This window comes from Eschrichtius robustus, chromosome 1, assembly GCF_028021215.1.
Source record: "Eschrichtius robustus isolate mEscRob2 chromosome 1, mEscRob2.pri, whole genome shotgun sequence".
NCBI classification, from domain to species: domain Eukaryota; kingdom Metazoa; phylum Chordata; class Mammalia; order Artiodactyla; family Eschrichtiidae; genus Eschrichtius; species Eschrichtius robustus.
In genome coordinates, this window is record NC_090824.1 from 41,199,152 (window position 1) to 41,226,352 (window position 27,201).

The 27,201-nt window shown below is 35.5% G+C and overlaps 1 protein-coding gene across 2 annotated transcripts in view; it reads right to left on the reverse strand.

Moving 5' to 3' along the window:
- Positions 1 to 27,201, reverse strand: part of PCNX4 (pecanex 4) — a 43,029-nt gene that overhangs the window by 3,355 nt on the left and 12,473 nt on the right. For both annotated transcript variants that reach the window (XM_068544599.1, XM_068544608.1), the window contains 8 exons: positions 23,111 to 23,290; positions 22,513 to 23,027; positions 22,164 to 22,264; positions 21,916 to 22,038; positions 17,109 to 17,469; positions 14,394 to 14,497; positions 10,294 to 11,330; positions 9,742 to 9,928 (listed from right to left, as the gene is read on the reverse strand). In XM_068544599.1, coding sequence (XP_068400700.1) covers positions 9,742 to 9,928; positions 10,294 to 11,330; positions 14,394 to 14,497; positions 17,109 to 17,469; positions 21,916 to 22,038; positions 22,164 to 22,264; positions 22,513 to 23,027; positions 23,111 to 23,290 — 2,608 coding nt within the window. The remainder of the gene's footprint in view (positions 1 to 9,741; positions 9,929 to 10,293; positions 11,331 to 14,393; positions 14,498 to 17,108; positions 17,470 to 21,915; positions 22,039 to 22,163; positions 22,265 to 22,512; positions 23,028 to 23,110; positions 23,291 to 27,201) is intronic.

The window sequence follows — 27,201 nt, forward strand, 5'->3', positions numbered from 1 at the left end:
CAGTGGCCCAGTTTTCATAACACCATTTATTGAAGAGACCATCTTTCACCCATTGCATATTTTTGGTTCTTTTGTCATAAATTAATTAACCATATATATGTGGGTTTATTTCTCGGCTCTCTATTCTGTTCCATTGACCTATGTGTCTTTTTTTATGCCAATACCATACTGTTTTGATTACTATGGCTTTGTAATATAGTTTGAAATCAGGAAGCATGATTCCTCCAGTTTTGCTCTTTCTCAAGATTGCTTTGGCTATTTGGGATCTTCTGTGGATCCATACAGAGTTTAAGATTGTCTGTTCTATTTCTGTGAAAAATGCCACTGGGATTTTGACAGGGATTGCACTGCATCTGTAGACTGCTTTGGGTAGTATGGACATCTTAACAATGTTAATTCTTCCAACCCATGAGCCTGGAATATCTTTCCATTTATTTGTGTCTTCAGTTTGTTTCATCGATGCCTTATAGTTTTTAGTGTCTTTCACATTCTTTTAAAAATTTACTCCTAGGTCTTCCTAACTTGCCTTTCTGAAAGTTCATTATTAGTGTGTAGAAATGCAACATATTTCTGTATATTAAGTTTGTATACTGCAACTTTACCAAATTCATGGATGAGTTCTAGTAGTTTTTTGGTGGTGTCATTAGGATTTTCTATGTATACTATCACATCACCTGCAAACAGTGACAGTTTTACTTCTGTCTTTCCAATTTCGATTCCTTTAATTTCTTTCTCTTCTCTGGTTGCTGTAGCTAGGACTTCCAATACTATGTTGAATAAAAATGGTGAGAGTGGAAATCCTTGTCATGTTCCTTATCTTAGAGGAAATACTTTCAGCTCTTCACCACTGAGTATGATGTTAGCTGTAGGCTTCTCATATATGGCCTTTATTATGTTGAGGTATGTTCCCTTTATACCCACTCTGTTAAAGAGTTTTTATCATAAATGGATGTTGAATTTTGTCAAAAGCTTTTTCTGCATCTATTGAGATGATCATATGATTTTTTAAAAAATTGAAGTATAGTTGATTTACAATGTTGTGTAAGTTTCAGGTGTACAGAAAAGTGATTCAGTTATACATATTCATAAATACATATATATAATATATTCTTTTTCAGATTCTTTTCCATTATAGGTTATTACAAGATATTGAATATAGTTCCCTGTGTGATATAGTAGGTCCTTGTTGTTTATCTATTTTACATATAGTAGTGTGTATCTGTTAACCCCAAACTCCTAATTTATCCCTCCTCCCCTTTCCTCTTTGGTAAAAATAAGTTTGTTTTCTACGTCTGTGAGTCTATTTCTGTTTTGTAAATAAGTTCATTTGTATTATTATTTTAGATTCCACATATAAGTGATATGATACTTGTCTTTCTCTGTCTGACTTACTTCACTTAGTATGATAATCTCTAGGTCCAAACATATTGCTGCAAATGGCATTATTTCATTCTTTTTATGGTTAAGTAATATTCCACTGTGTGTATATATGTATGTATGTATATGTATGTATGTGTGTATGTATATATATGTGTGTGTGTGTAAATTGGGTTGGCCAGAAAGTTCATTTGGGTTTTCCCATAACATCTTACAGAAAAACCTGAACAAACTTTTTGGCCAACCCAATATATACTACATCTTCTTTATCCATTCATCTGTCGATGGACATTTAGGTTGCTTCCATGTCTTGGCTATTATAACAGTGCTGTTATGAACACTGGGGGTGCATGCACCTTTTTGAATTAGAGTTTTTGTATTTTCCAGATATATGCCCAGGAGTGGGATTGCTGGATGATATGGTAACTCTAGTTTTAGTTTATTAAGGAATTTCTATATTGTTCTCCATAGTAGCTGTACCAGTTTACATTCCCACCAACAGTGTAGAAGGGTTCCGTTTTCTCCACACCCTGTCCAGCATTTATTCTTTGTAGACTTTTTGATGACGACCATTTTGACTGGTGTGAGGTGACATCTCACTGTAGTTTTGATTTGCATTTCTCTAAAAATTAGCAGTGTTGAGCATCTTTTCATGTGCCAGTTGGCCATCTGTATGTCTTCTTTGGAGAAATGTCTATTTAGGTCTTCTGCCCATTTTTTGATTGGGTTGTTTGGTTTTTTGATATTGAGCTGTATGAGTTTGCATATTTTGGAAATTAATCCCTTGTCAGTCTCATTGTTTTGCAAACATTTTCTCCCAAACCATAGGTTGCCTTTTAGTTTTGTTTATGGTTTTCTTTGTGTGAAAAAGCTTTTAAGTTTAATTAGGTCCCATTTGTTTATTTTCCTTTGTTCATTTCCATTGTTCTAGGAGACAGATCCAAAAAATTTGCTGCAATTTATCTCAAAGTGTTCTGCCTATGTTTTCCTCTAGGAGTTTTATAGTATCTGGTCTTAAATTTAGGTCTTTAATCCATTTTGAGTTTATTTTTGTATACAGTGTTAGAGAATTTCTAATTTCATTTTTTTATATGCAGTTGTCCAGCTTTCCCAGCACCACTTATTGAAGAGAATATCTTTTCTCCATTGTATATTCCTGCCTCCTTTGTCGAAGATTAATTGACCATAAGTGTGTGGACTTATTTCTGAGCTTTCTATCCTGTTCCATTGATCTGTGTGTCTGTTTTTGTGCCAGTACCATACTGTTTTGATTACTGAAGCTTTATAGCATAGTCTGAAGTCAGGGAGCATAATTCCTCCAGCTCGTCCTTCTTTCTCAAGATTGTTTTGGCTATTCAGGGTCTTCTGTGTTTCTCCATACAAATTTTAAAATTATTTGTTCTAGGTCTATGAAAAATGCCATTGTTAATTTGATAGGGATTACACTGAATCTGTAGATTGCCTTGGTTAATACAGTTATTTTAACAATACCGATTCTTCCAATCCAAGAACACGGTATATCTTTCCATCTGTGTTGTCTTCAATTTCTTTCATCAGCATCTTACGGTTTTCAGAGTACAGGTCTTTTGCCTCCTTAGGTAGCTTTATTCCTAGGTATTTTATTCTTTTTGATGCAATGGTAAATGGGATTGTTCCCTAAATTTTTCTTTATGATATTTCAGTTTTTTGTGTATAGAAATGCAACAGATTTCTGTATATTAATTTTATATCCTGCGACTTTACCAAATTCACTAATGAGCTCTAGTAGTTTTCTGGTGGCGTCTTTAGGGTTTTCTATGTAAAGTATCATGTTATCAGCAAACAGTGATAGATTTACTTCTTCCTTTCCAATGTGGATTCTTTTTCTTTCTTTTTCTTCTCTGATTGCTGTGGCTAGGACTTCCAAACTATGTTGAATGAAAGTGGAAAGAGTGGGCATTGTCTTGCCTGCAAGTCCATGTCTTGTTCCTGATCTTAGAGAAAAATGCTTTCAGCTTTTCACCACTAAGTATGATGTTAGCTGTGGGTCTGTCATATATGGCCTTTATTATGTTGAGGTATGTTCCCTCTATGTCCCTACTTTCTGGAGAATATATATTTTTATCATAAATGGATGTTGAATTTTGTCAAAATCTTTTTCTGTATCTATTGAGATATGTTTTTTTTACTTAATTTGTTAATGTGGTGTATCACACTGATTGATTTGCAGATATTGAAAAATCCTTGCATCCCTGGGAAAAAATCCCACTTGATCCCGGTGTATGATCCTTTTAGTGTACTGTTGGGTTCAGTTTGCTAGTATTTTGTCGAGCATTTTTGCATTTATATTCATCAGTGATACTGCCTGTAGTTTTTTTTGTGATATCTTTGTTTTTAGAATAGTTTCAGAAGAATAGGTGTTAACTCTTCTCTAAATGTTTGGTAGAATTCACCTATGAAGCTATGGTCCTGGACTTTTATTTGTTGGGAGTTTTTAAATTACTGATTCAATTTCAGTACTGGTAATTGGTCAGTTCATATTTTCTATTTCTTCCTGGTTCAGTTGTGGGAGACTGCACCTTTCTCAGAATTTGTCCATTTCTTCTAGGTTGTCCATTTTACTGGTGTATAGTTGCTCACAGCACTATCTTATGATCCTTTTTGTTTCTGTAGTGTCAGTTGTAACTTCTCCTTTTTCATTTCTGATTTTACTGATTTGGGCCCTCTCCCTTTTTTTCTTGATGAGTCTGGCAAAAGGTGTTATCGATTTTACTTATTTTTTCAAAGAACCAGCTCTTAATTTCATTGATCTTTTCTATTTTTTTAGTCTCTATTTTATTTATTTCTGCTCTGCTCTTTGTTTCTCTCTCTCTCTCTCCTGTTTCTTCTAACTTTGGGTTTTGTTTGCTCTTCTTTTCCTAGTTCCTTTAGGTGTAAGGTTAAGTTGTTTGAGATTTTTCTTGTTTCCTGAGGTAGGCTTGTATTACTATAAACTTCCCTCTTAGAACTGCTTTTGCTGCGTCCCACAGATTTGGGATCATTGTATTTTCATTTTCATCTGTCTCTAGGTATTTTTAAAATTTCTTCTTTGATTTATTCAGTGATCCATTAGTTTCTCAGCAGTATATTATTTAGCCTCCAGGTGTTTGTGGATTTTTGCAGGTTTTTTCTTGTATTGATTTCTAGTCTCATATTGTTGTGGTTGTAAAAGATGCCTGATATGATTTCAGTTTTCTTAAATTTACTGTGACTTGATTTGTGGTCTAGCATGTGATCTATCCTGGAAAATGTTCCATGTGCACTTGAAAAGAATGTGTATTCTGCTGCTTTCAGATGGAATGTTCTGTATACACCTATGAAGTCAATCTGGTTTAATGTGTCGTTTAACACCAGTGTTTCCCTATTGATTTTCTGTCTGGAGAATCTGTCCATTGATGCAAGTGGGGTAAAGTCCCCTACTATTATTGTGATACTGTTAATTTCTCTCTTTATGTCTGTTAATATTTGCTTTAAGTATTTAGGTGCTTCTATGTTGGGTGCATAATATTTACAATTGTTATATCGGTTTGTTGGATTGATCCCTTGATCATTATGTAATGTCCTTCTTTGTCTCGTTACAGTCCTTGTTATAAAGTCTCTTTTGTCTGATATAAGCATTGCTAACCCAGCTTTCTTTTGGGAAAACCACCCCATTCACAATTGCATCAAAAAGAATAAAATACCTAGGAATAAATCTAACTAAGTAGGTAAAAGACCTGTACTCATAAAACTATAAGACATTGAAGAAAGAAATAGAAGATGACACAGACGGAAAGAGATACTGTGTTCATGGATTGGAATAAATAATATTGCTAAAATGACCATACTACCCAAGGTAATCTACAGACTCAATGCAATCCCTATAAAAATACCAATGGCATTCTCCACATAACTAGAACAAATAATCTAAAATTCGTATAGAAACACAAAAGACCCCAAATAGTCAAAACAATCTTGAGAAGAAACAAAGTTGCAGGTATCACATTCTCTGAATTCAAAATATATTACAAAGCTACAGTAATCAAAAGTATGGTACTGGCAAAAAAACAGTACATAGACCAATGGAACAGAACAGAGAGCCCAGAAACGAACCCACACATATGTGGGTGATTAATCTATGACAAAGGGGACAAAAACATACAGCGGGAAAAAGACAGCCTCTTCAATAAACGGTGTTGGGAAAACTGGACAGCTACATACAAATGAATGAAACTGGAGTACTCTCTCATATCATACACAAATTCAAAATGGATTAAAGACTTAAATGTAAGACCTGAAACTATAAAACCTCTAGAAGAAAACACAGGCAGTAAGTTATTTTACATGAGACTTAGCAATACATATTTTTGATATGTCTCCTCAGGCAAAGGAAACAAAAGCAAAAATAAACAAATGGGACTACCTCAAACTAAAAAGCTTTTGCACAGTGAAGGAAACTATAAACTAAACGAAAAGGCCACTTATTGAATGGCAGAAGATATTTGCAAATAATATACCTGATAAGGCATGAATGTCCAAAATATACAAAGAACTCATACAACTCAACATCAAAAAAAGAAACAACCCGATTTAAAAATGGGCAGAGGACTTGAATAGACATTTTTCCAAAGAAGATGTATAGATGGCCTAAAGGCACATGAAAAGATGATCAACATCACTGATCATCAGGGCAAGGCAAATCAAAACCTCAATGAGATATCACCTCACACCTCTCAGAATGGCTATTATCAAAAAAACAACGAGGGCTTCCCTGGTGGCTCAGTGGTTGAGAATCTGCCTGCTAATGCAGGGGACACGGGTTTGAGCCCTGGTCTGGGAAGATCCCACATGCCGCGGAGCAACTAGGCCCGTGAGCCACAACTACTGAGCCTGCGCATCTGGAGCCTGTGCTCCGCAACAAAAGAGGCCGCGATAGTGAGAGGCCCGCGCACCGCGATGAAGAGTGGCCCCCGCTTGCCGCAATTAGAGGAAGCCCTTGCACAGAAACGAAGACCCAACACAGCCTAAATAAATAAATAAACTTAAAAAAAAAAAAAACAACGAATAACAAGTGTTGGTGAGGATGTGGAGAAAAAGGAACCCTCATGCACTGTTGGTGGGAATGTAAATTGGTGCAGCCACCATGAAAAACAGTAAGGAGAGTCCTCAAAAAATTAAAAATAGACCTACCATATGATCCAGCAATTCTGCTCCTGGGTATTTATCTAATTAAAAGAAATATAGGACTTCCTTGGTGGCACAGTGGTTAAGAATCCACCTGCCAATGCAGAGGACACGGGTTCGAGCCCTGGTCTGGGAAGATCACACATGCCATGGAGCAACTAAGCCCGTGCACCACAACTACTGAGCCTGTGCTCTAGAGCCTACGAGCCACAACTACTGAGCCTGAGTGCCACAACTACTAAAGCCTGCGTGCCTAGAGCCCATACTCCGCAACAAAGAGAAACCCCCTCAATGAGAAGCCCGCGCACCACAACAAAGAGTATCCTTCGCCCCCTGCAACTAGGGAAAGCCTGTGCACAGCAACAAAGAAACAATGGAGCCAAAAATAAAAAATAAATAAATTAAAAAAAAAAAAGGATAAGAAATATATGCACCCCTACGTTCATTGCAGCATTACTTATAATAGCCAAGATATGGAAGCAACTTAAGTGCCCATCAATAGATGAATGAATAAAGAAGATGTGGCATATATACAATGGAATATTAATCAGCCATAAAAAAGAATGAAATCTTGCCATTTGTGACAACATGGATGGACCTAGAGGCTATTATGCTAAATGCAATAAGTCAGACAGAAAAAGATGATTTTGTTTATATTTGGAATCTAAAAAACAAAACAAATGAACAAACATTAAAAAAAAAAAAAAACCAGAAACAGAGTTATAGACACAGGAAACAAACAAGTGGTTGCCGGAGGGGAGGGAGAAGGGGAAGGGGATGGAGAGAGGAAAGAAATAGGTGTGGGAGATTAAGAGGTACAAACTTCCAGTTACAAAAAAAATTTATTCCTAGGTATTTTATTCTTTTGATGCAATTGTAAATGGACTGTTGTCTTAATTTCTCTTTCTGATAGTTTGTTATTACAGAGTATAGGGTTTTCTATATACAATATCACATCATCTGCAAATAGTACCAGTTTTACTTCTTCCTCTCCAATTTGGATGCCTTTTATTTCTTTTTCTTAACTAAAGTGCTCTGGCTAGGACTTCCAATACTATGTTGAATACAAGTGGTGAGAGTGGGCAACCTTGTCATGTTCCTGATCTTAGAGGAAATACCTTCAGCTCTTCACCACTGAGTATGATGTTAGCTGTGGGCTTCTCATATATGGCCCTTATTATGTTGAGGTAGGTTCCCTCTATAACCACTTTGTTTCCCACTTTGTTTAGTTCTTTAATCATAATTTCCTTCAGTCCTTTCAACATATATATAAAATGGTTACTTTGATATCTTTGTTAAACCTGACATGTCATTGATCTCACAGGCCATTTCTGTCATGTCCCCCCTCCCACCACCCTACACATGGGTCAGACTTTCTTGTGATTTTTTTGTTCTTTTTTTTTCATAACGCCTAATTTTTGTTGAAAACTGGACATTTTAGATAATACTGCAGCAATTCTGGGTACTGATCCTCTCTACTCCACACCCCAGGGCTTGCTATTATTATTTGCATATTTGCTTAGTGAATGGCTGGATGACTTTAGTGAAGTTAATCCTACCTCCCGTTCAATTGTGAAGTCTTTGATATTGCTCCTCAGGGAGTACAGCCTTGTTGAGTGCCCACAGTTATGATGGGATGGCAGTGGTTTTGGCAAGGTTCTCTTTGTTAAATGCTCACACCCAGCTGGTTGCTCTACATTTTCAACAATGACCTGGGACCTAAATTGCTCCAGTGATCCAATTAAATTTGGGCTCCTTTGAAAGAACAGTTTTGGAGGTCAGTGTTTGAGATTTGTTTTGACCCCAGGAGGGCTCTCCTCCGCTGTTTCTTTCCCTGGTTCTCTCTGTTAATCTACCTGGCCTGCAGTTCAGCTGAGACCTCTAATGATTTTACCAATTGCCTCTAGTAACTTTCACCACCACCTCCACTGTTTTTTGAGGAACATCTTAAGCTTCAGTGTGTCCACACTATGTGCAAATGAAGTCACTTCCTTTGGTAAGAGATCTAGAGCTTTTTTTTTTAATGGTCTGCTTCTCCCAGTGGGCAGAATCTCTGAGCCAGAGCACTGGAACTGGGGGGTAAGACAATGGCGCACTTCTGAGTAACACCTATGCTTCAGGACATGCGTTTGGTAGAGGCAGAGCAGTAAACTCAGGTCTTCTTGGCTTGCTTCTCCCACTGTGGAACCTCCACAGACAAGGGGGATCAGGCCCTGCTATTGTCAGTGGCACCAGGCCCAGGTAAAGCCTCCATCCAACAAGTTGGGGGTGGCCAGAAGGGAGTTCCAACCTCTTGATTACACATGCCCAGAACCAAGCCTCACAATAGGCAGATGGGAGTAAGATGAGAAATGCTGAAGTCCTTCCTCTTCTGGGAAAACAGTCCTCCAACTGGGAGCTGAGGGGAGAGGGAGCCCTGTGTTCTTGGCCATACCAGTCTGAGTGGAGTTTCTGTCTTGCTGAGCTGGGAGGGAATGGGTCTTGGTTCAAATAATGTAGTCTCTAACTGTTCTTAGGTTTTAGAAGATTTTCTTTAATAAATGTTTATTTGCTGTATGCCCTTAGGACCATTTCTAAGACTTTAAATGGTTGTTTTTTAAAAATAACTTTCATCATTTTCATTGGGAAGCACATGTGCAGTAACACCACATGTGGAACCCACAATAAGCTCATAACACTGAATCTTTCATATTGTGCACACTCAATGACATTTTAAATGCAAGAGAACAAGTACTAAATCTTAAAAAAGGCATTCCTTATTTAGAGTCTCTCTGAATTTTCACAAGTCAGACTTGCTTACAAATTACAAATTAATTTTTCTTCTAGGATTCAAATCCAAAGTAATAATTCATACACTTGAATTTGCCATATAAATACAACCCATTTAGTCAAATATGCTATAGCAAATTACATTTACTTGACTATCTTATAGCTCAGTTACTGCATAATAGCTACACAACATTCTTTATTGGCTCCTACTAGCTTTGCAAAAGTAAATAATCAGTCATTCTAGGACTGGATTATGTTGGCCATAAAGTCATGATTACAAATACCTTAATACTATAATTAATATATTTATACCTAGAATGTTATCTCTATCACTTAGGTTAAATACTTTATAACTGATTTCTATTCTTTAAGGTTAATATACGAAAATGTTTAAGAACACATTTTTAACCTTACCATATTAGGATCATACCCCAGAGAAAACAAGTATGGTTTTTCCTGTAAAATTGCTTCCTTCCACTTTTCATCAGATACCAAACCAATGTACCAGTCACTTTCATACTCTTCAAGGCAGTTAGTCAGCTCTTTAAAGTCTTCTATTGGACCTAAACTCACTTTATCAATCATTAGTTTCAGAGTATACCTAAAAAATGGAGAAACAAAGAATTTTAGAATTTTTAAAATCAACTTTATAGATGAAATAGATTTTTAAAGACACTGAACTGAAATCATACATATTTCAGAAAAAAAGATCTGGGAGAAATGATAAGAGTTAAAGCAAAACAATCCAGTAAGCCATACAAAAAATAGGTTCTCCACATAAACAAAAAGAAAGTACAAATTTAAGTGTGCTCCCGATATAATCAGAGTACATACCAAGCATTTTTCATTTTTTGGAAAGTGAATACTTTTTAAAATTAGAAATGAAAGAGCATCTCCTTCTAGGTTATAAAAAAATCAACATTTTTTGGCCAATGTTACAACTTGTATGTAATCAAAATGCATTACCTGAAAGCTTTTAGGGCTAGTTGGAACAGTTCTGGCTTTTCTGTGAGCCAATCCAAGGCAAGAGACCAAGGGAAAACACCACTGTAGACTCTCAATATATGACCAGGACTAGGAATCATATTGTCTACTCCAAACAAACTAAAATAACAAGTCATTACTGCATGAACATAAAAGTCTTTTAAAACTCTGTCCTTTGCAATTTCTTCCACTACAGCTGAGGCATTTTCTTCTGAATGAAAACATTCCAACTGCCTTAAAACAAAGTGGTACCAGTCTTCTGGAAATAATGAGCTCATCTCCTTCACTTTGGAATTAGGCAAACAATTAGATATCCACTCTTCAGGTAAGCTTAACAAGTGAGAATGAGAACAACTGAACTCCATGAGAGGGATGTATGCCATGGCTTCTTGTTTTCCTTTGTCAGTAGCAGGGTATCCCAGTGCAACTGCTTGGTAAAGACTATTTTCAGTAACTGTGCCTGCAGAATGTTTACCAACCCTCTGTGATTCCACTGATCCTGGAATAGGCAAATTTATACCTGGCAAAACTTTCAACTGATCTCTTTCTTCTTTTCCTTTTTTGATAGTTGGCTCTTCACCAAAAACATCATCAGACCAGTCATCCAAATTTTCTGAATTTAAACTATCTGTGTCTTCTGGGGATTCAGTTTGTGGTGAAGTATTCAAAGCAGGCAGGATTATTAGAGATGCTTTCCCTTTATTTTCAGTTTTGTGAACATTTTCCTGCACGTTGGACCTTCTGGAACAGTACTGAAGAAGTATCCACACAAGTACTTTAACAAGGTCACCTTTAAATTCTTTTAAGTTGTCATGGGAATCAATTATGCCAGATAGGACATTCCTGGCATCAGAATAGAGTTTCACAGGCAAAACAGTACAGGGTGTCAAGACATTTCCAAAGTGTTCATTAATGGAACATACTCTTGCATATTCTTCTTGTTCAAAGGCACCTTCAAAAACTTCGTCAACTCTTCGAGCTTCAGCAGTATGACAGGAGGTCTCTTGCAATTCTAACCCCTAAAGAGGAAATAAGAAAATACTTGAGTTTATGATCACTTATTACACAGAGAAAAGTAACTAGTTTTGTAAATGCTCATGGATTGGATTCTCAAAATAAAAATATGTAAAATGCAAAAAAAGTCTTTAACCCAAGAGCTACACCTTAATTCAAACTTAATGACACTTAATACATTTGATGTTGGATACAGATATGAAAAATAATGCTATATTTTTAAAGAAATTTTAGAAATTCCACTGGAAATTGGCAAAACAATTTTAATGAGTATGACCATAATTTTAAGACTGTACGTCAAGGTTGAATCACACTTGTTAAAAACTTTTAAAAATTATACAAATTTGGGGGGGGAGCAAAATTGGAACTACACAATATGCACATTAGCTTTGTATCCTTTCCATCCTACTTTATATGAGAGCAGTATTCTACTATATGGATATGCCATAATTTATCTAACCATTCCTTTGTTCCAGTTAAAAAAATTATAATAATGTAAAAATAATACAGATTTATATATTTGATTATTGTCTATCTCTTCCAACTACAATATAAACTCCACAGGGCAGCTCTCTTTTGCTACTGTATCCTCAGTGCCTAAACTAGTACCTGGCACACAGTAAGGGAAGCAACAAATATATGCTGAAAGAATGACTATTATGAATACATCCTTATATAAATTTTAAACCCATTTTAATTACTTCGCTAGAAGGAATCACTTGAAGAGGATACATCAGGTCACTGTTTACTATTATTATTATTATAATTATTGCTTATTTATTTATACATCTTTACAAAACTACCAGTGATTTTAATAAAAGGCAATGCTGTTAGGTTGTATTATGATCCAGGGAAAGAACACGGAATGTGACATCAGAATCTGCTTTTACATCATGGCTCTGCCAGATGCTAGTACACAATCTTGAGTAGGTCACTTACCCCCTGAGATTCCTTTTGCTTCTCTTTCAAAGAAAAATAACCCTGGCACATAGGGTTGTGAAGAGTGAAGCAAGTAATGAAAGTGCCTTGTCAAATTTAAAGTGTTATATAAATGTTAGTAGATGGTATAGCTAAGCAAGCTTGTGTCCGGAAAAATGAAAAAGAAAGAAAAAAAGACTGCCACCAAAAAGTATACTTTTATATCATATATTTCATGGAGCACGAAAGATCAATAAAAGGACCCACATTATTAGGTATTATAAAACTGTACCATTAAAAAAATAGAACTAAATTAAGCAATGAAAATGTCCTCCATATTCTGCATGATTTTTTGCCTTCTCCTACTTGTACATGTTAGACTAGAGCAGTAGTTCTCAAACTTTAGGTGAGTCAGAATCACTGGAAGGCTTGTTAAAACACAGACTGCTGGGCACTCCCCCAGAGTTTCTGATTCAGTAGGTCTGGGGTGAGGCCTAAGAATTTCCATTTCTAAAAAGTTCCCAGGACATGTTAAAATTACTGATCTGGAGAACTGCATTTTGAGAACCACTGGACTAAAGGAACAGCTTTTTAGTCACCAGCAATTTTATCCAATCTGCACTAAGACAAAAAAATTCATTCATTCAGTACTCATTCAACAAATATTTATTAAGGGCCTACTATGTGCCAGGCACTGTTCCAGGGGCTCAGGATATATTCTCCAAATAAAAACAGAGATCCTTGCTCTTGTAACATTTATATTAGAGAGTGGAGGAACACAGGTAATCAACAATAAAATTAATAAGTAAATTACATAGTTTGCTAGAAGGTGTAAGTGTTATGAAAACAGAGAACAAGTAAAGCAAGCAAGGAGGACTGGAAGTGCAGGCAGGAATGGGAGTGGGTATTCAGTTTTAAATAGGATGCCCACAGTAGACCTCATTGGGGAGGTGACATCTGAGCAAAGCCTTAAAGGTGGTGATGGAGTTAGCTGTGTGGCTGTCTGAAGGAAGAGTGTTCCAGGCAGAGGGAACAGCCAGTATGCTGGAGTAGGGTGAGACGGTTAAAGTAGCAGATGAGACCAAATAGGGAGCCTGACCATTTAGGGCCTTGGCTTTTACTCTGAATGAAAGAAGATATCCACTGTAGGATTTTGAGTAGGTAAGTGACATGATCTGACTTAGATTTTAAAGATCATTCTGGTTGATAATAGGCTGTAGGGGGCCAGAGGCAGAAGCGGAGAGACCAATTAGGAAGCGATTGCAGCTATCCAGCAAAGAAATGAAGGTGGCTGAAAGTAGGGTGGTGAGAAGTGGTGGGATACAGGATATGACTTAAAGGCAGAGCCAACAGGATTTCTTGTTGGATTGGATGTGGGGCATAGAAGTAAACAAGGAGTCAAATATCACTGGACTAAAGCCCAAATGTTTTTGATCTGAGCAACTAGAAGGATGGAGTTGTCAGCAAGGACTGGGGCAGTGGGATATTAACAGGTCAAGGAAAAGAGAAGGAACCATCAAAGGAGACTGTCAAGGATTAATCCGTGAAACAAGTGAAGAGATGAACTCTGTCAAATTCTACTGACAGGTCAAGAACGAGTCTGAGAATCAATCCTCGGATTTAGCAATGCCACAGCCATTGGAGACCTTGACAACAGCGGTTTTTGCTAGAGTAATAGGTAATAGGGTCAAAAACCTACAGTAAGTTGAAGAGAAAAATGGAAGAAATGAAATTGGAGACATGATTATAAGTGACTCTAATAAGGCATTTTGCTCTGAAAGGAGAAAAACAGGGTATTAGCAGGTAAGGGCAGTGGGGTCAAAAGAAGGTTTTTATATTAAGTTGAGAATGCTTATATGATATAGGAGTGAAGAAAATGTTACTGAGTCACCTTTTTGAGATGCTCAACTAGATAGGGATAAAAAGAATAAGACTGGATGAAAAAGGGGCAAGTGTATTTTGTTACTATGCTCTATCATACAGTCAACACTAGTCTGTCTATCAATATGTGCATATTGAAATATACTTTAACAATCCTAAGTGTTTTCACAAGTAAAAAAATACTCTTCCAAAGTGAGCTATTAATTCTTTGATGTGTGCATAACAAAATTTTTACACGTGTACTAGAGAGGTTTCAAATGCACATTGACCTTAATGTTAATACAGCAATAAGTATAGCCACATTCTAGAATCATTATCCATATTAAACGATCCTGAAAACGGCCCAAGTAATGAGACCCAGGTAAGAGGAGACCTAAAACAAATTAGAAAAAAAAAGTAAGTAATTGTTCAAGCTTGTTTTATTTTGCCACGTGAATCTTTAAAATTAATAACACACTTGGAACTAATTAATAATTCTTTCTAACCTCTTTTTACGTCAAGAACACAAACAACTATCCATTGCATATCAGGAGGCATTAAATTAAGCTCTCTACAGGAACAGTTGGCAGAGAAAATCTACAGGTGATAATTTATAAGAATTAAGAATATATTTTCCAGAAAAACAACAAATTAGAACCTGTTAGGTAAAACCCTAAATACATGTTAAATATATTAGGAAAATATATTAAATATATAAAAGCCAACTTCACATTAATGATTTAAAACATTTTGGACATTTTTATATACATGCCTATAAAAGTGTTTTGTGGTGTTAAAAATTTACATAAAGTGCTATCTACCACACTGTACAAATACTCTTTTTTTTTTTTTTTTTTTTTTACAAATACTCTTAAAACTTAGTTTTTCTCTCAACATTGTCTCTGAGACATTATATATTGACTACAAAGCTCCTTCACTGTAACTATACTGAGAATTCATTGTATGAATATAGCTGAATTTAAATATTCATTTCCCTGATAACAAACATTTCAGATGTTTTCCAATTTTTCACTATTATAAATAATGCTGTATAAATTATCTTTGTACAAGTCTGCTTGTACAATGTATTACGTAGAGTTAACATAGCAGAAATAACTGCTGTCTGTTAAAAGGCCTGCTTACAAAGTTGGCCCTTGGCTGGAAACTGGGAACTTGTATTTCAAAAGAGCTCTCACCACCCTAACTGATAAACAGTCTCGCATTGTGCCTAAACTGTCTGTGCAAAGAATACAGTTTATACTGAGCACTTGCTTTCCTTCTGGGAGTCTGGAATTTTCGTATTTGGTAGGCAGCGGGTGCCTACATGACCAGCCCTCAATATAAGCCTTAGGCATTGAGTCTCAAATAAGCTTCCCCAGTAGTCAACATATCACACATACTGTCACAACAAGGTGCTGGGGAATGTAGCACATTCTGTGTAACTCCACTGGGAGAGCATGCCTGGAAGCTTTCATCCAGTCTCTCACCCCATGTGACTTTTCCTTTGCTGTATTTGTTCTGCATCCTTTTGCTATACTAAATCTTAGCTATGAGCACAACTATATGCTGTCCTATGTGTCCTCCTAGAAAATCATCAAATTTGGGAATGGTCTTGGGGACCCTCAAGACACACGTGCAAGAGTTTCTCTAGAATTGCAATCACTGGATCATGGAATCTAAAACTGGAATCCCTAGGCCATGGGATATGTACATCTTTACTACAGACTATTAAGTTTACTCTTCAAGGTAGCTGTATGAATTTACACATTCCCTTTCAACAGGGTTTGAGAGTTCCTATTCCCCACTCCCTAGCCAATATTTGTTAATGTCAGACTTTTTAAACATTTTTGTCAATCAGATGTGTGTGAAATGTTACCTCACTGTTTTCTGTTTTTCCCCCAGGAAATACTTTACAACACACTTACTGGCTGAATATAATTGATTTGATAATAACGTATAATTTCTACCTTATTACTAAGGTATTTATTATTTCAGATGTGAGTTTAACCATACAGGCATTTTAAAAAGTGGCATTGCACTATATAATAAAAATTAATTGGAACTGTATGAAAGTATTAAAAGTGTAGAATATTTCCTATAAGAAAGGAAAATGATTATTCACAAAAAATTTGTATTACAAAAATAAAATTTTTCCTAAATTATCTCACTTAATAGATAATTAGAAAAGTTCAACCCAAATAAACATTTCATTAAAATTCTAATTTTAAATTGCTACTCTCTGCCAGGGGAGTCAGTCTGCTAGGAAGTCACTGGACATACCTAAAACAAGTTCAGGGGCTAAAGCATACAGTAGGAGACAACACACTATTGTCATCGGCTTCTACTTTATCTAAAACCAACCTTGAGAAGTACAATATAGCTGAATTTACAGTTAGTGTATGATGAAATTATAAAATTATCACAAAATTATAATTATAATATTAGTTCATTCTCATCAAAATTCTTGCTAATATTCGTATAGCACTTCATTTTGGGAGGTTACCGATCACTGACCAAAGCTTTTATGGTACCTTACCCTCTAACCTTGTCAGACAAGTTGCTAGACATTAACTAATAAGATACAAGCAAACTCCTTTAAGCTCTTCAATCTTATAATATTTATATAATGCTAGTTTTCACTCTTTATGGGCCTAAGCTGTTACATCTACTTGACATGAACTCATTAAAATTCATGAAAATTTTGGGATAAGGTGTTTTCATGTTTCATGGAGGGACTATAACTTGATTTTAGTCAAGAAAATGTTTTTTAAAAATTGTCAAATCACCTAAATGAAATTTTCACTTGGTATTTTTATTTTATAACTTTATTTCCCTCAAAATAAGGAGTAGGAGATATACTTCTTCATATTTAGTCTTTCTGCCTGCACATCAAAGTATTAGAATCTGTATAACAGTTGGATCAAAAGACTGTTTTTCTGTGTGTTCATTTTTTTGTACTTTAAATACATTTGTGAGGATTTCTTAAGCACAACCCATTTACTTACCTAAACTTCCAGCTGCCATTGCAGACTGCAGGGCAGTGTTCAAACTCGGGACCATCTGGTAGTAGTACACTGTATCTGCACACACACAGGCTGTGGTGCCCACAACTCCTGGCCAACTCTGAATAGGTCGAGGAAACCCCACCAAGAACAAAGGAAGGGTGAAGAGGGGGAGTAAGGGAGAAGAGAGTAGTGTAGAAAAAACTATGAAGACCAACATGAATGGAGAGAAGACAATGTTGAGTACACATAAAGTGGTGGTTGATTTTCTACGTTTTTTCTCTGTCCATGATGCCAAGAGTACGGTCACAGCAAACTGCAATTTAGAGATGAACTGAATCAGACGATCACGCATGATACCAACCTGCAGAGACATAAAAATGAATTTTTTATTCTTAAATACCTTTCATAAATTTTCAAGACCATATAAGAAAAACAGTATAATTTTATTACTGCTCCAATATTTTTAAGGAAATAGCCCTTATGTGAGATCCTTTGTTACAATTTTCTCCAATCTCACAATTAATAAATGAGACTACATTTTTTTTTTTAATTTTTTTTTAATTTATTTATGGCTGTGTTGGGTCTTCGTTTCTGTGCGAGGGCTTCCTCTAGCTGTGGCAAGTGGGGGCCACTCTTCATCACGGTGCGCGGGCCTCTTATTATCGCGGCCTCTCTTGTTGCGGAGCACAGGCTCCAGACGCGCAGGCTCAGTAATGAGACTACATTTTTAAGTTTCAGCTCTCTTAAAAAAAAAAGTAGTACTAAAGAGAACAGAGTGCTGTCTATCTTAAGGTTGATTAAGCTTTGCATTACATGCTTGTTAAGTCATGAACTAGCAGTAGTAAACAGTTAAGCAACTATCCTTAATTTATCCTTATTTTAGAGAATATTTTACAGATTAAGAAACAGACATCATGCCATAAGACAAACCTCAATAGACTGAAATCATACTAAGTGCATTCATACAAATCATGAAAAGTATGTTCTTCAGTCAAAACTGAATTAAATCAACAATAGAAAGAAATCTGGAAATTAAAAGACAAATTCCTAAATAACCAACAGGTCAAAGAAGAAATCACAAGATAAACAAGAAAACATTTTCAGATGAATGAAACACACACCAAAACTTGTGATACAGCAAACCCAGTCCTCAGAGGGAAATTTACAGTTACAAATGCCTATATTGAAAAAGCAGAAAGATCTTAAACCAATAACCTAATCTTCCACCTTAGGAAACTAGAAAACAAAGAGCAATTAAATCTCAAGTAAGCAGAGGTAAGGAAATAATAAAGATTGGAGTGGAAATTAATAAAACAGAGAATAGAAAAATAATAGAGAAAAATCAATGAAACCAAAAGCTGTTTTTTGAGATCAGCAAAACTGACAAACCTTTAGCTAGACTGACCAAGAGAAATACATAGAAGACTTAAATTACTAAAATCAGGAAGGAAAGAGATAACACTGCCAGCAACCTTACAGAACAAAATAAAAAGAATAAGAGAATATTATGAACAACGGTATGCCAATAAATTAGATCACTTAGATGAAACTGACAACTTCCTAGGAAAAGACATAAATTACTGAAACCAACTCAAGAATAAATAGAAAATCTGAATATACCTATAACAAGTAGAGAAAGTGAATTAACAATTTAAAAGCTACCCAAAGAGAAAAGCTGAGGCCCAGATGGCTTCTATACTACAAAATATTACATAGTACAGAATATTTTAAGATACATACTGAATACTACAAACATTCAAGATTATTGATATGAAATTCCCAACTTATTCTATGAGGTCACTGCTATTCTGATACCTAAACCAAAGATAAGAAAGTCACAAATATATACATCAGACAAAAATTCTCAACAAAACACTAGCCAACTGAATCCTGCAACATAAAGACAAGACTATACACCAAGACTGAGTGAGATTTATTACATGAATGCAAGATTGGTTTAACAACTGAAAATCAATGTATTACACCATGTTAGTAGATTAAAGGACCAAAACCACATGACTATTTCAACAGACACAGAAGAGGCAAAATCCAACACCTTCCATGATAAAAAAATTTAACTAGGAATAGAAGGGAACTAAAAGCAGGAATGGTAAAAGACAGACATCAACTTAATGGAGAAAGACTGAATGCTTTCCTCATAAGATATCCACTCTTACCTCTTCTATTCAACATTATACTGGAGGTTCTAGCCAGGGCAATTAGGTAAGAAAAAGAAATGAAAGACATCCAGATTGGAAAGGAAGAAGTAAAACTATCTTTACTATATCTAATTTGCAGATGACATGATCTCATATACAGAATATCCTAAGAAATCCACTAAAAATCTATTAGAAACAATAAAATATTTCAGTGAGGTTTCAGGATATAAGATTAACATTAACTAATCAATTGCAGTTTATACTTGAGCAATAAACAACTCAAAAAATTAATTAAGAAAACAATCTACTTATAATATCATCAAAAAGAATAAAATACTTAGGAATAATATTTAATAAAAGTGTAAGACTTGTACACTGAAAACTACAAAACAATGTTGAAATAAAGAAGATATAAACATGAAGACATGTCAAGTAGATGAAGGGGAAGAATTAATATTTTTAAGACAGCAACGAAGCCAAATCTAGCCTCTGTATCCTGACACTGAATTGAGTCTCGGAGACAAGAGTTTTGGGTGAAGTAGAAAAGAATAGCTTTATTGCTTTGCCAGGCAAAGGGGGCCACAACGGGTTAATGTGCTCAAAACTGTGTGTCCCAAACCCGGGGGTGGGGGTGGGGGTGGTGGAGGTGGGGTGAGGAGTTTTATAGTCAAGGGGAGCAGGGTTGCTGGTGAGGATCAGGGTGCCTTGCTGCATTCCTTCAATCCAAAGAGCATCTGGCATCAGGTGATGACGGGCAAACTGTGACCTTCTCTGGAATGAAGAGTGCTTCATCAAGTAGTTAACACCTTCCATTTGGTGGGGGTTTTAGTTCTGCAGAAGAGCTCAAAGATATTGTTATGTGTATCCCTTGAGCGGGAACCAGGACCCTGCTCCCAAGGCTGCACTATTGTTTCTTGACTGCTCCTCACTTGTCTCTCCATCCTCTCCCTTCCCCGATTAGCAACTGTTTGAACCTGCCCTTTGGAACTCAGGGAAGGGAACACAGAAAGGCTTTTGTGCCCAGGAGCCCCACAGGGTCCTGCTCGGCTTCAGCAATATTCCCAATTTTATCTACAGATCCAAGGCAATCCCTATCAAAGTCTCAGATGCCTTTTTGAAAAACTTGAAAAGCCAAAGCCAATATTTCTATGGTAACACAAAGGTACCAGAATAGTCTAAACAATCTTGAAAAAGAACAACAAAGTCATAACATTCACACTTCCCAATTTTAAAACCTACTACAAAGCTACTGTGATCAAGACAGTGTAGTACTGGCATAAGGATAGAAATATAGATGAATGGAAAAAAGAATAAGAGCCCAGAAGTAAACCCTTACATTTGTTTGATTTCTGGCAGGGTGCCAAGAAAAGTCATTGAGGGAAGAATAGCTTTTTCAATAAATGATGCTGAAACCATTGTACATCCATATACAAAAGAATGGATTTGGAACCCTATCTCATAACATATACAAAAATTAACTCCGAGTAGATCATAGACCCAAATGTAAGAGCTAAAACTATAAAACTCTTCGAAGAAAACACAGCAAATCTTTACGATCTTGAATAGGCAGTGTTTATTAGATATGACACCAAAAATACAAGCAACAAAAGAAAAAATAGATTGAATTTCATCAAAATTATAACTTTTTTGCTTCAAGGGACATTATCAAGAAAGCTAAAGACAACCTACAGAATGGGAGAAAATTTTTGCTTGTCATATATCTGTCAAGGAACTTGTATCCAGAATATATAAAGAACTCTTAAACTTAACAATAAGAAGTCAAATAGCCCAGGTAAAAATGGGCAAAGAATTTGAATAGACACTTCCCCAAAAACATACACATAGGGCCAATAAACATATGTAAAGATGAATCATTAGTATTCAGAGAAATGCAGTATCAAAATCATGAAAAGACCCATGAAAATGCTATAATGAAAAAGTTAGACAACAACTGTTGGTGAGAATGTAGAGAAATTAGAATCCTCATACACTGCTGGTGAGAATGTAAAATGGTGCAATCACTTTGGAAAAATGTTTGGCAATACCTTGAAGTGTTAAGACATAAAGTTTGTGCATAACTGAAATTCCAGTCCTAGGTAAACATACCTGACAGAAATGAACTCACATGTCCATATAAAAACTTGTGCTTGAATGTTCATAGCAGCATTATTCATAATAGTCAAAAAGTGGCGACAACCTAAATATCTATCATTTAATGAATGAATCAACTAAATGTGATATATCCATACAATGGAATATTTTTCAGCAATAAAAAAGAATAAAATACTGATACATGCTACAACATGGATGAATCTTGAAAACATGTAAGAGAAAGAAGCCAGATGCAAAAGACAACATACTGTATAATCATATTCGTGTGAAATGTCCAGAATTGGCAAATCCTTAGAGACAGAAAGTAAATTAATGGTTGCTGGGGCTGGAGTAGGGAGTAGATGAGATGGAGAGCAGAACGGAAATGACTATTAATGTGTATGAGGTTTCTTTTTGGGATGTTGAAAATATTCTAAAATTAGATTGTGGTGATGGTTGCAAAGTTCTGAATATACACCGCAGAACTTTACACTTTAAGTGAATGATTTTATGGTATATGAAATACATCTCATTAAAGCTGTTAAAAATATATTTACCAGTAAGAGTCTGATTCCTGTATCCAGGTTTCGGTTCCACCATATGTCTGTATTGGAGATCAACAAGTGCACTGCTGATACAATGACTGTCTCCAATAAAGCATTTTCTGTATTCTGCCATACCTGCAGTACACAAATTTACCAATTTATTAAGCAGAATTTGATAATCTAAGTAAACTGTTAGAGTAAACAAAATCATAATTAAATTTGGGAACAGGAAAATACTATTAAGTGCATATTAGCATTACCATTCTAAAAGCTCTTGTGAATCCAATGGAGACAGACACAGAGTGGAGTCCTTGTAAGGAACTGTCCAATGAAAGAAATGCTATCATAGCAAAAGGTGACACTAAGGCAAACAAAAAAAGAGACAAATTTAATGAAGGCAAAATAACCCCTTCTACCATATTTTATTTTGGCCTATGAGTATTTTTATGAGCACATTTAAGCAATGAGTTAAAAAAACCAATAAATAAACCAAAACATAAAAGAATAAACACTTGTATGCAGTATAACATTATACAAATACAGGAATTCCATAATATTTTTATACACTTCCTAGATAAAATACAAGTTTATTAATATTTGTCTTCCTACCTAGATTTATCAAAATCCGTCTGACAACACCAATCTTCATGAGCTTTGTTTGCTTCTCTAGGAATAAAGTCACAGTCTGCGCATGCTTTGGATAGATAGGGTTCCGGAAAATTCCAAAGATATAGACACTTTGAATTTCTTTAAGTATCCATAGTATTATAAATAATATCATCAAAATATAGCCAACAATAGCCTGGGGACTGTTTTTGGAAATCTGTGAGAAACCAGCAAAGTGATGCAACAAACCAGTTTCTAAGAGAGCCAAGACTAATACAATGCTGTAGAAAAGGTATTCCTTCCAAGTAAACTGTTTTTCTGAACTGTTGGGTAAAGCCTTAGATTTGGTTCCAACTCTGTGTCCGGTCACACTGTGTTTGAAGCCAAAAACCATCTCACTTAGGTTAAGACTCAGTAAGAATCCAAGTCCAGTCATGAAAAGAACCACACCAACAGTGCTGGGAATGAAATATGATGTTACAGCTGTTCCAGTAGAAATGATGAACATTATTAACAACCTGCAGAGGGAAAAAAAGATCTGCTTGAAAAGAAAAAATGTTGAGAATAAATTACATATCATTTTAATATTTAAAATAGTTACCGTAGGTGGGTTGACATAGATGAGCCTCCAAGGCCAAACTCTAAAACCTGCTCCATTGCCCATAAGAAAAGTGCATCAGGTGGGGGTAGGGTCCCGAGTGCCCACAGAAAGGGTAAAAATATAAACAAGATGTGCAAAATCTGATTCATTTGTTCTAGAACTGGTATATTTACCATAAACCTACGATAAAAAGAAAATATTTAAATCATACAAAACAATAAATAGAAGAAGATCTTTAAAGGAAAAACAAAACACATACACCTCCCTCTACACCCCACCTCTGCCCTGAAACAAAAGAATATTTACAGGAAGGTCCTAGTCCCAAATTGCAAAAGATCAAAAACATAAATTGTGACCACTGTCCTTCCCCTATACCAGCAAGTACTCAACTGTATACAAGTGTAGTACAGGGCGAAAATATTTCTCCCTTAAATCTTTAAACTACATTGGCTGCAATTCCACCAATGATTCTATAGAGTTTAAAAATTTTAAATTTAAAATTGCAAGCAACCCTGGGAAAGCCAAAGCCTTCCTGCTGTTCATATCTTAGTAGCTAGCAAAGAGAGTAAGCTCTTCTCTTTTTCCTACTCTCTCCTGTACTGTCTTGCTCCCAGGTCCTGGAATTTGAAGTCAGTATATTTAAAATCAGAGGTCAGCAACATTAGGTTATGAACATGTCTCTGTGGGTTAGCCTGGGAATTTAACAAACATATAATATTGTTTCTATTTTGTATAAACAGTGGTATGGATTTGAGAACACAAACTTGTACAACACAGTCTCATAAATTAGTGAAGGCTTCTATCTTAAGTGGAGAAACTGGTTTTTGGTACAGCACTTACCAGTTAAACGTAACATTATCAAATTGTTTCAAATAATTTAACAAAAACTTTAAAGCACAGAGGAATAAACATTATCAATATGTTACTAAGTTTTTGGAATAAGGTTAGCCAAACACCTTGCCTGGAAACCAACAACGCTGTAGTACTTACAGAGTTCCAAACACAACTTTCAAAAGAGAAAACTAAATCTCAAAACTTATAGCATAAGAATTGTACTTGAATATCTGAGCTGCTAGGAATCAAAGTCAAGGAGAAAGGCAACTAATATTTATCCACTTAAGTGTATGTTAATAGCTGAGAAGCAAATGCATAGCAACTATGATTATAATAATGGTATAATGTGCTTCCTTACACAGATATCAGGACGATGCCAGCTAATGCACTCTGCTTTATAATGTATGTCCTTCAAATTTTTATAAGCAGAGAGAATTAACGAACACAAGGTTAACAATGTGATCCTAAATTAGAGGATAATACTTTCTGTAGTGTAGTTTTAAAATAAAATTCATTTCATTCTGAGAAGAAAACACTCCAGTAACAAAAAAGAAAATCAAACCACACACAATAAGCCATAGGAAGGTCAAGGAAAACATGTAGATTTGTACAGTTTTTGTTTTTGTTTTTTTAAAGACAACACTTCTCTTGCTAACATATTCAAGGAAAGGACAATTTGTGTAAAAATAATGTCTACTTAGGATATATGTTACCCAAGTTCTATTTTACCCCCCCAATCTTTTTGTTCTTAAACAAGCAATAGTACAGAAAAGTGTTTATACACAAGGATAGCACAATATAAGAATACATAATTGAAATAATCAAACATTGTGATTACTTTCCTGTGTGTATGACTCAGGATGATCAAATAGATGATTACTGTGGTTCTTTTACAACAGAAAAATGTTTAAATCCTAAAATTTCTGATAACGTAACAGTAGTTCTCTAGAGCAAAAAAAACTAAGCCCGCAAGAAAAAACTGTTTTTCTAACAACCATAAAAATATTTCAAATTCTGTACACTCACTAAGATAAGATCCACATGCCCAGAAAAAGATGTTCCTAATATGTAGTGGCTAAGATGATATAAACATGCATCATTCATTCAAACAGTTCCTGAGAGTCTATGAACTAAGCACTGAAGGTTTCACACTTGTCTTTGATAAAAATGCATAGAAAAAGTCATTTAAAATTATTAATATACAACTGTACTAGGTAGACTAAAGAATGCAGGAAGAGAAAAGATCACTACACTGTAGGGCTTGTCTCTTCAACTTTCACATTCTCTGAAAGAATATTAAGATACAACTTGACATATCTGACAACTCTCCAAATTCGAATAGAGTACACATTTCATACAGTATTTATATGCAGTATCACACCTACTACTGCATAAAGAACATCTTGATTATTATTTTGTTAATAAGAAGATAAAATTTTTCTAAAATTGAAATGGGAGGCAATTTTTCTATATAAACTTCATATTTTCTTTAAAAATAGATTTGAGGACTGCCTCTGTCTTTTAGTTATAGTTGAAAAAATCTTTTTATAATTATTAAACTGTAAACATTACAACTGTATATTAAATCCAACTTGAACATAGTAAAAAAAAAAATTTTATGCTCTTTTATCGAGAAATGAAAAATGAGTAATGAGTCAAGGTAACCAAATTATAAATTAACTGTCTGAGATTTTTAAAAAGATTAAAAGAACCTAGGGCATCATTTAAATGCAAAGATGTTTTATAGCAGGTAATTTCCTATATCAGAAACGGCACAGTGAGATAGTAACTCAAAAATTTATATTCTGAAAATAAGAATCTTATAAATAAATCTTTCAAAAGGGGTCAAACGTATACATATACATTTAAATTCAATTTTATTGCTAATTTTTCAAAATCAAGTTTTTAATTGTAATATATTTTATAGTTAGTAAATGGTAGTGGTACTAAGAAATCAATTACAATAGAATTTCCATAAATTAATTCTCCTCTTACAATATTTGATTAGGTGAAGAACTACAAGGGTATTATAGTGTTCTTTGGTCCATAAATGTAGCACAATTAGAAGAGGTTAAGAGTTAAGGAATTGCAGACATCTAAGAATCAGTCAGTTTCAGTACACAAACTGGCTATATATTTTTAAATGCCTTGTCTTCTTTTGGGCTACCGTAACAAAGTACCATAGACTAGGTGGCTCAAACAATAGAAATTTATTTCTCACAATCTGAGATCAGAGTGCCATTACGATTGGGTTCTGATGAGAACTCTCTTCCTGGCTTGCAGAGAGCCAACTTCTCACTGTATCCTCACATAGTGGAGAAAGGGAGAGAGATGGAACTCTCTGGTGTCTCTTCTAAGGGCACCAATTCCATCAGGAACTAGGGCCACCCTGATGACCTAATTACCTCCCAAAGACCCTCTCAAAATATCACTACATTGGGGGTTAGGGCTTCAACAGAAGAATTTTGAAGAGACACACACATTCAGTCCGTAACATTCCACCCTGATCTCCCAAATTCATGTTCTTACATGCAAAATACATTCATTCCTTCCCAACAGCCACAAAATTCTCAACTCATTCCAGCATCAACTCTAAAGTCCATCCTCAGGCAAAATCCTCTCCAGCTGTGAACCTGTGAAACCAGAAATGTTATATGCTTCCAAAACACAGTAGTGGGACGGGCAAAGGATGGACATTCCCATTCCAAAAGGGAGAAACAGGAAAGAAGGGGTGATAGGTCCCCAAAAAAGTCCAACATCTGGCAAGGCAAATTCCATTAGATTTTAAGGTTGTAGAATAATCCTCTTTGGTTTCATACTCTGCCCTCCAGGCCCCCAGGGCAGCAACGTCACCCAAAAAGTTCTAGGTGAGGGTCCCACCCCAAGAGCTCTGCAGGGTAGTACCAGCCCCAAGGCTTCCAAAAGAGGCTTTCTAGCTTGTTGAAACCTGATAATCTCTGAATCACTTTTGGGATCATTTGGTGCTTAAGAAAAGCGCCATGTTCACCATCAAATAGCTCTAATATCCCTGTCCTGTCAAATTTAATAACTTTAATAGCCTTCATCCATTACATCTTTAGTTCAAACTGGAAGTGTTTCTGCTCTTATAATCCCAGAAACTCTTCACTGAGCGACAGTCCAGTCACACCCCTGGTGTTCCCTTCAGAACATGCTTTCTCATTTTTTGCAATATGGATAGACTGAAAATTTCCCAAACCTTCAAGTTCCAGTTCCATTTTGTTTAGCAATTGCTTCTT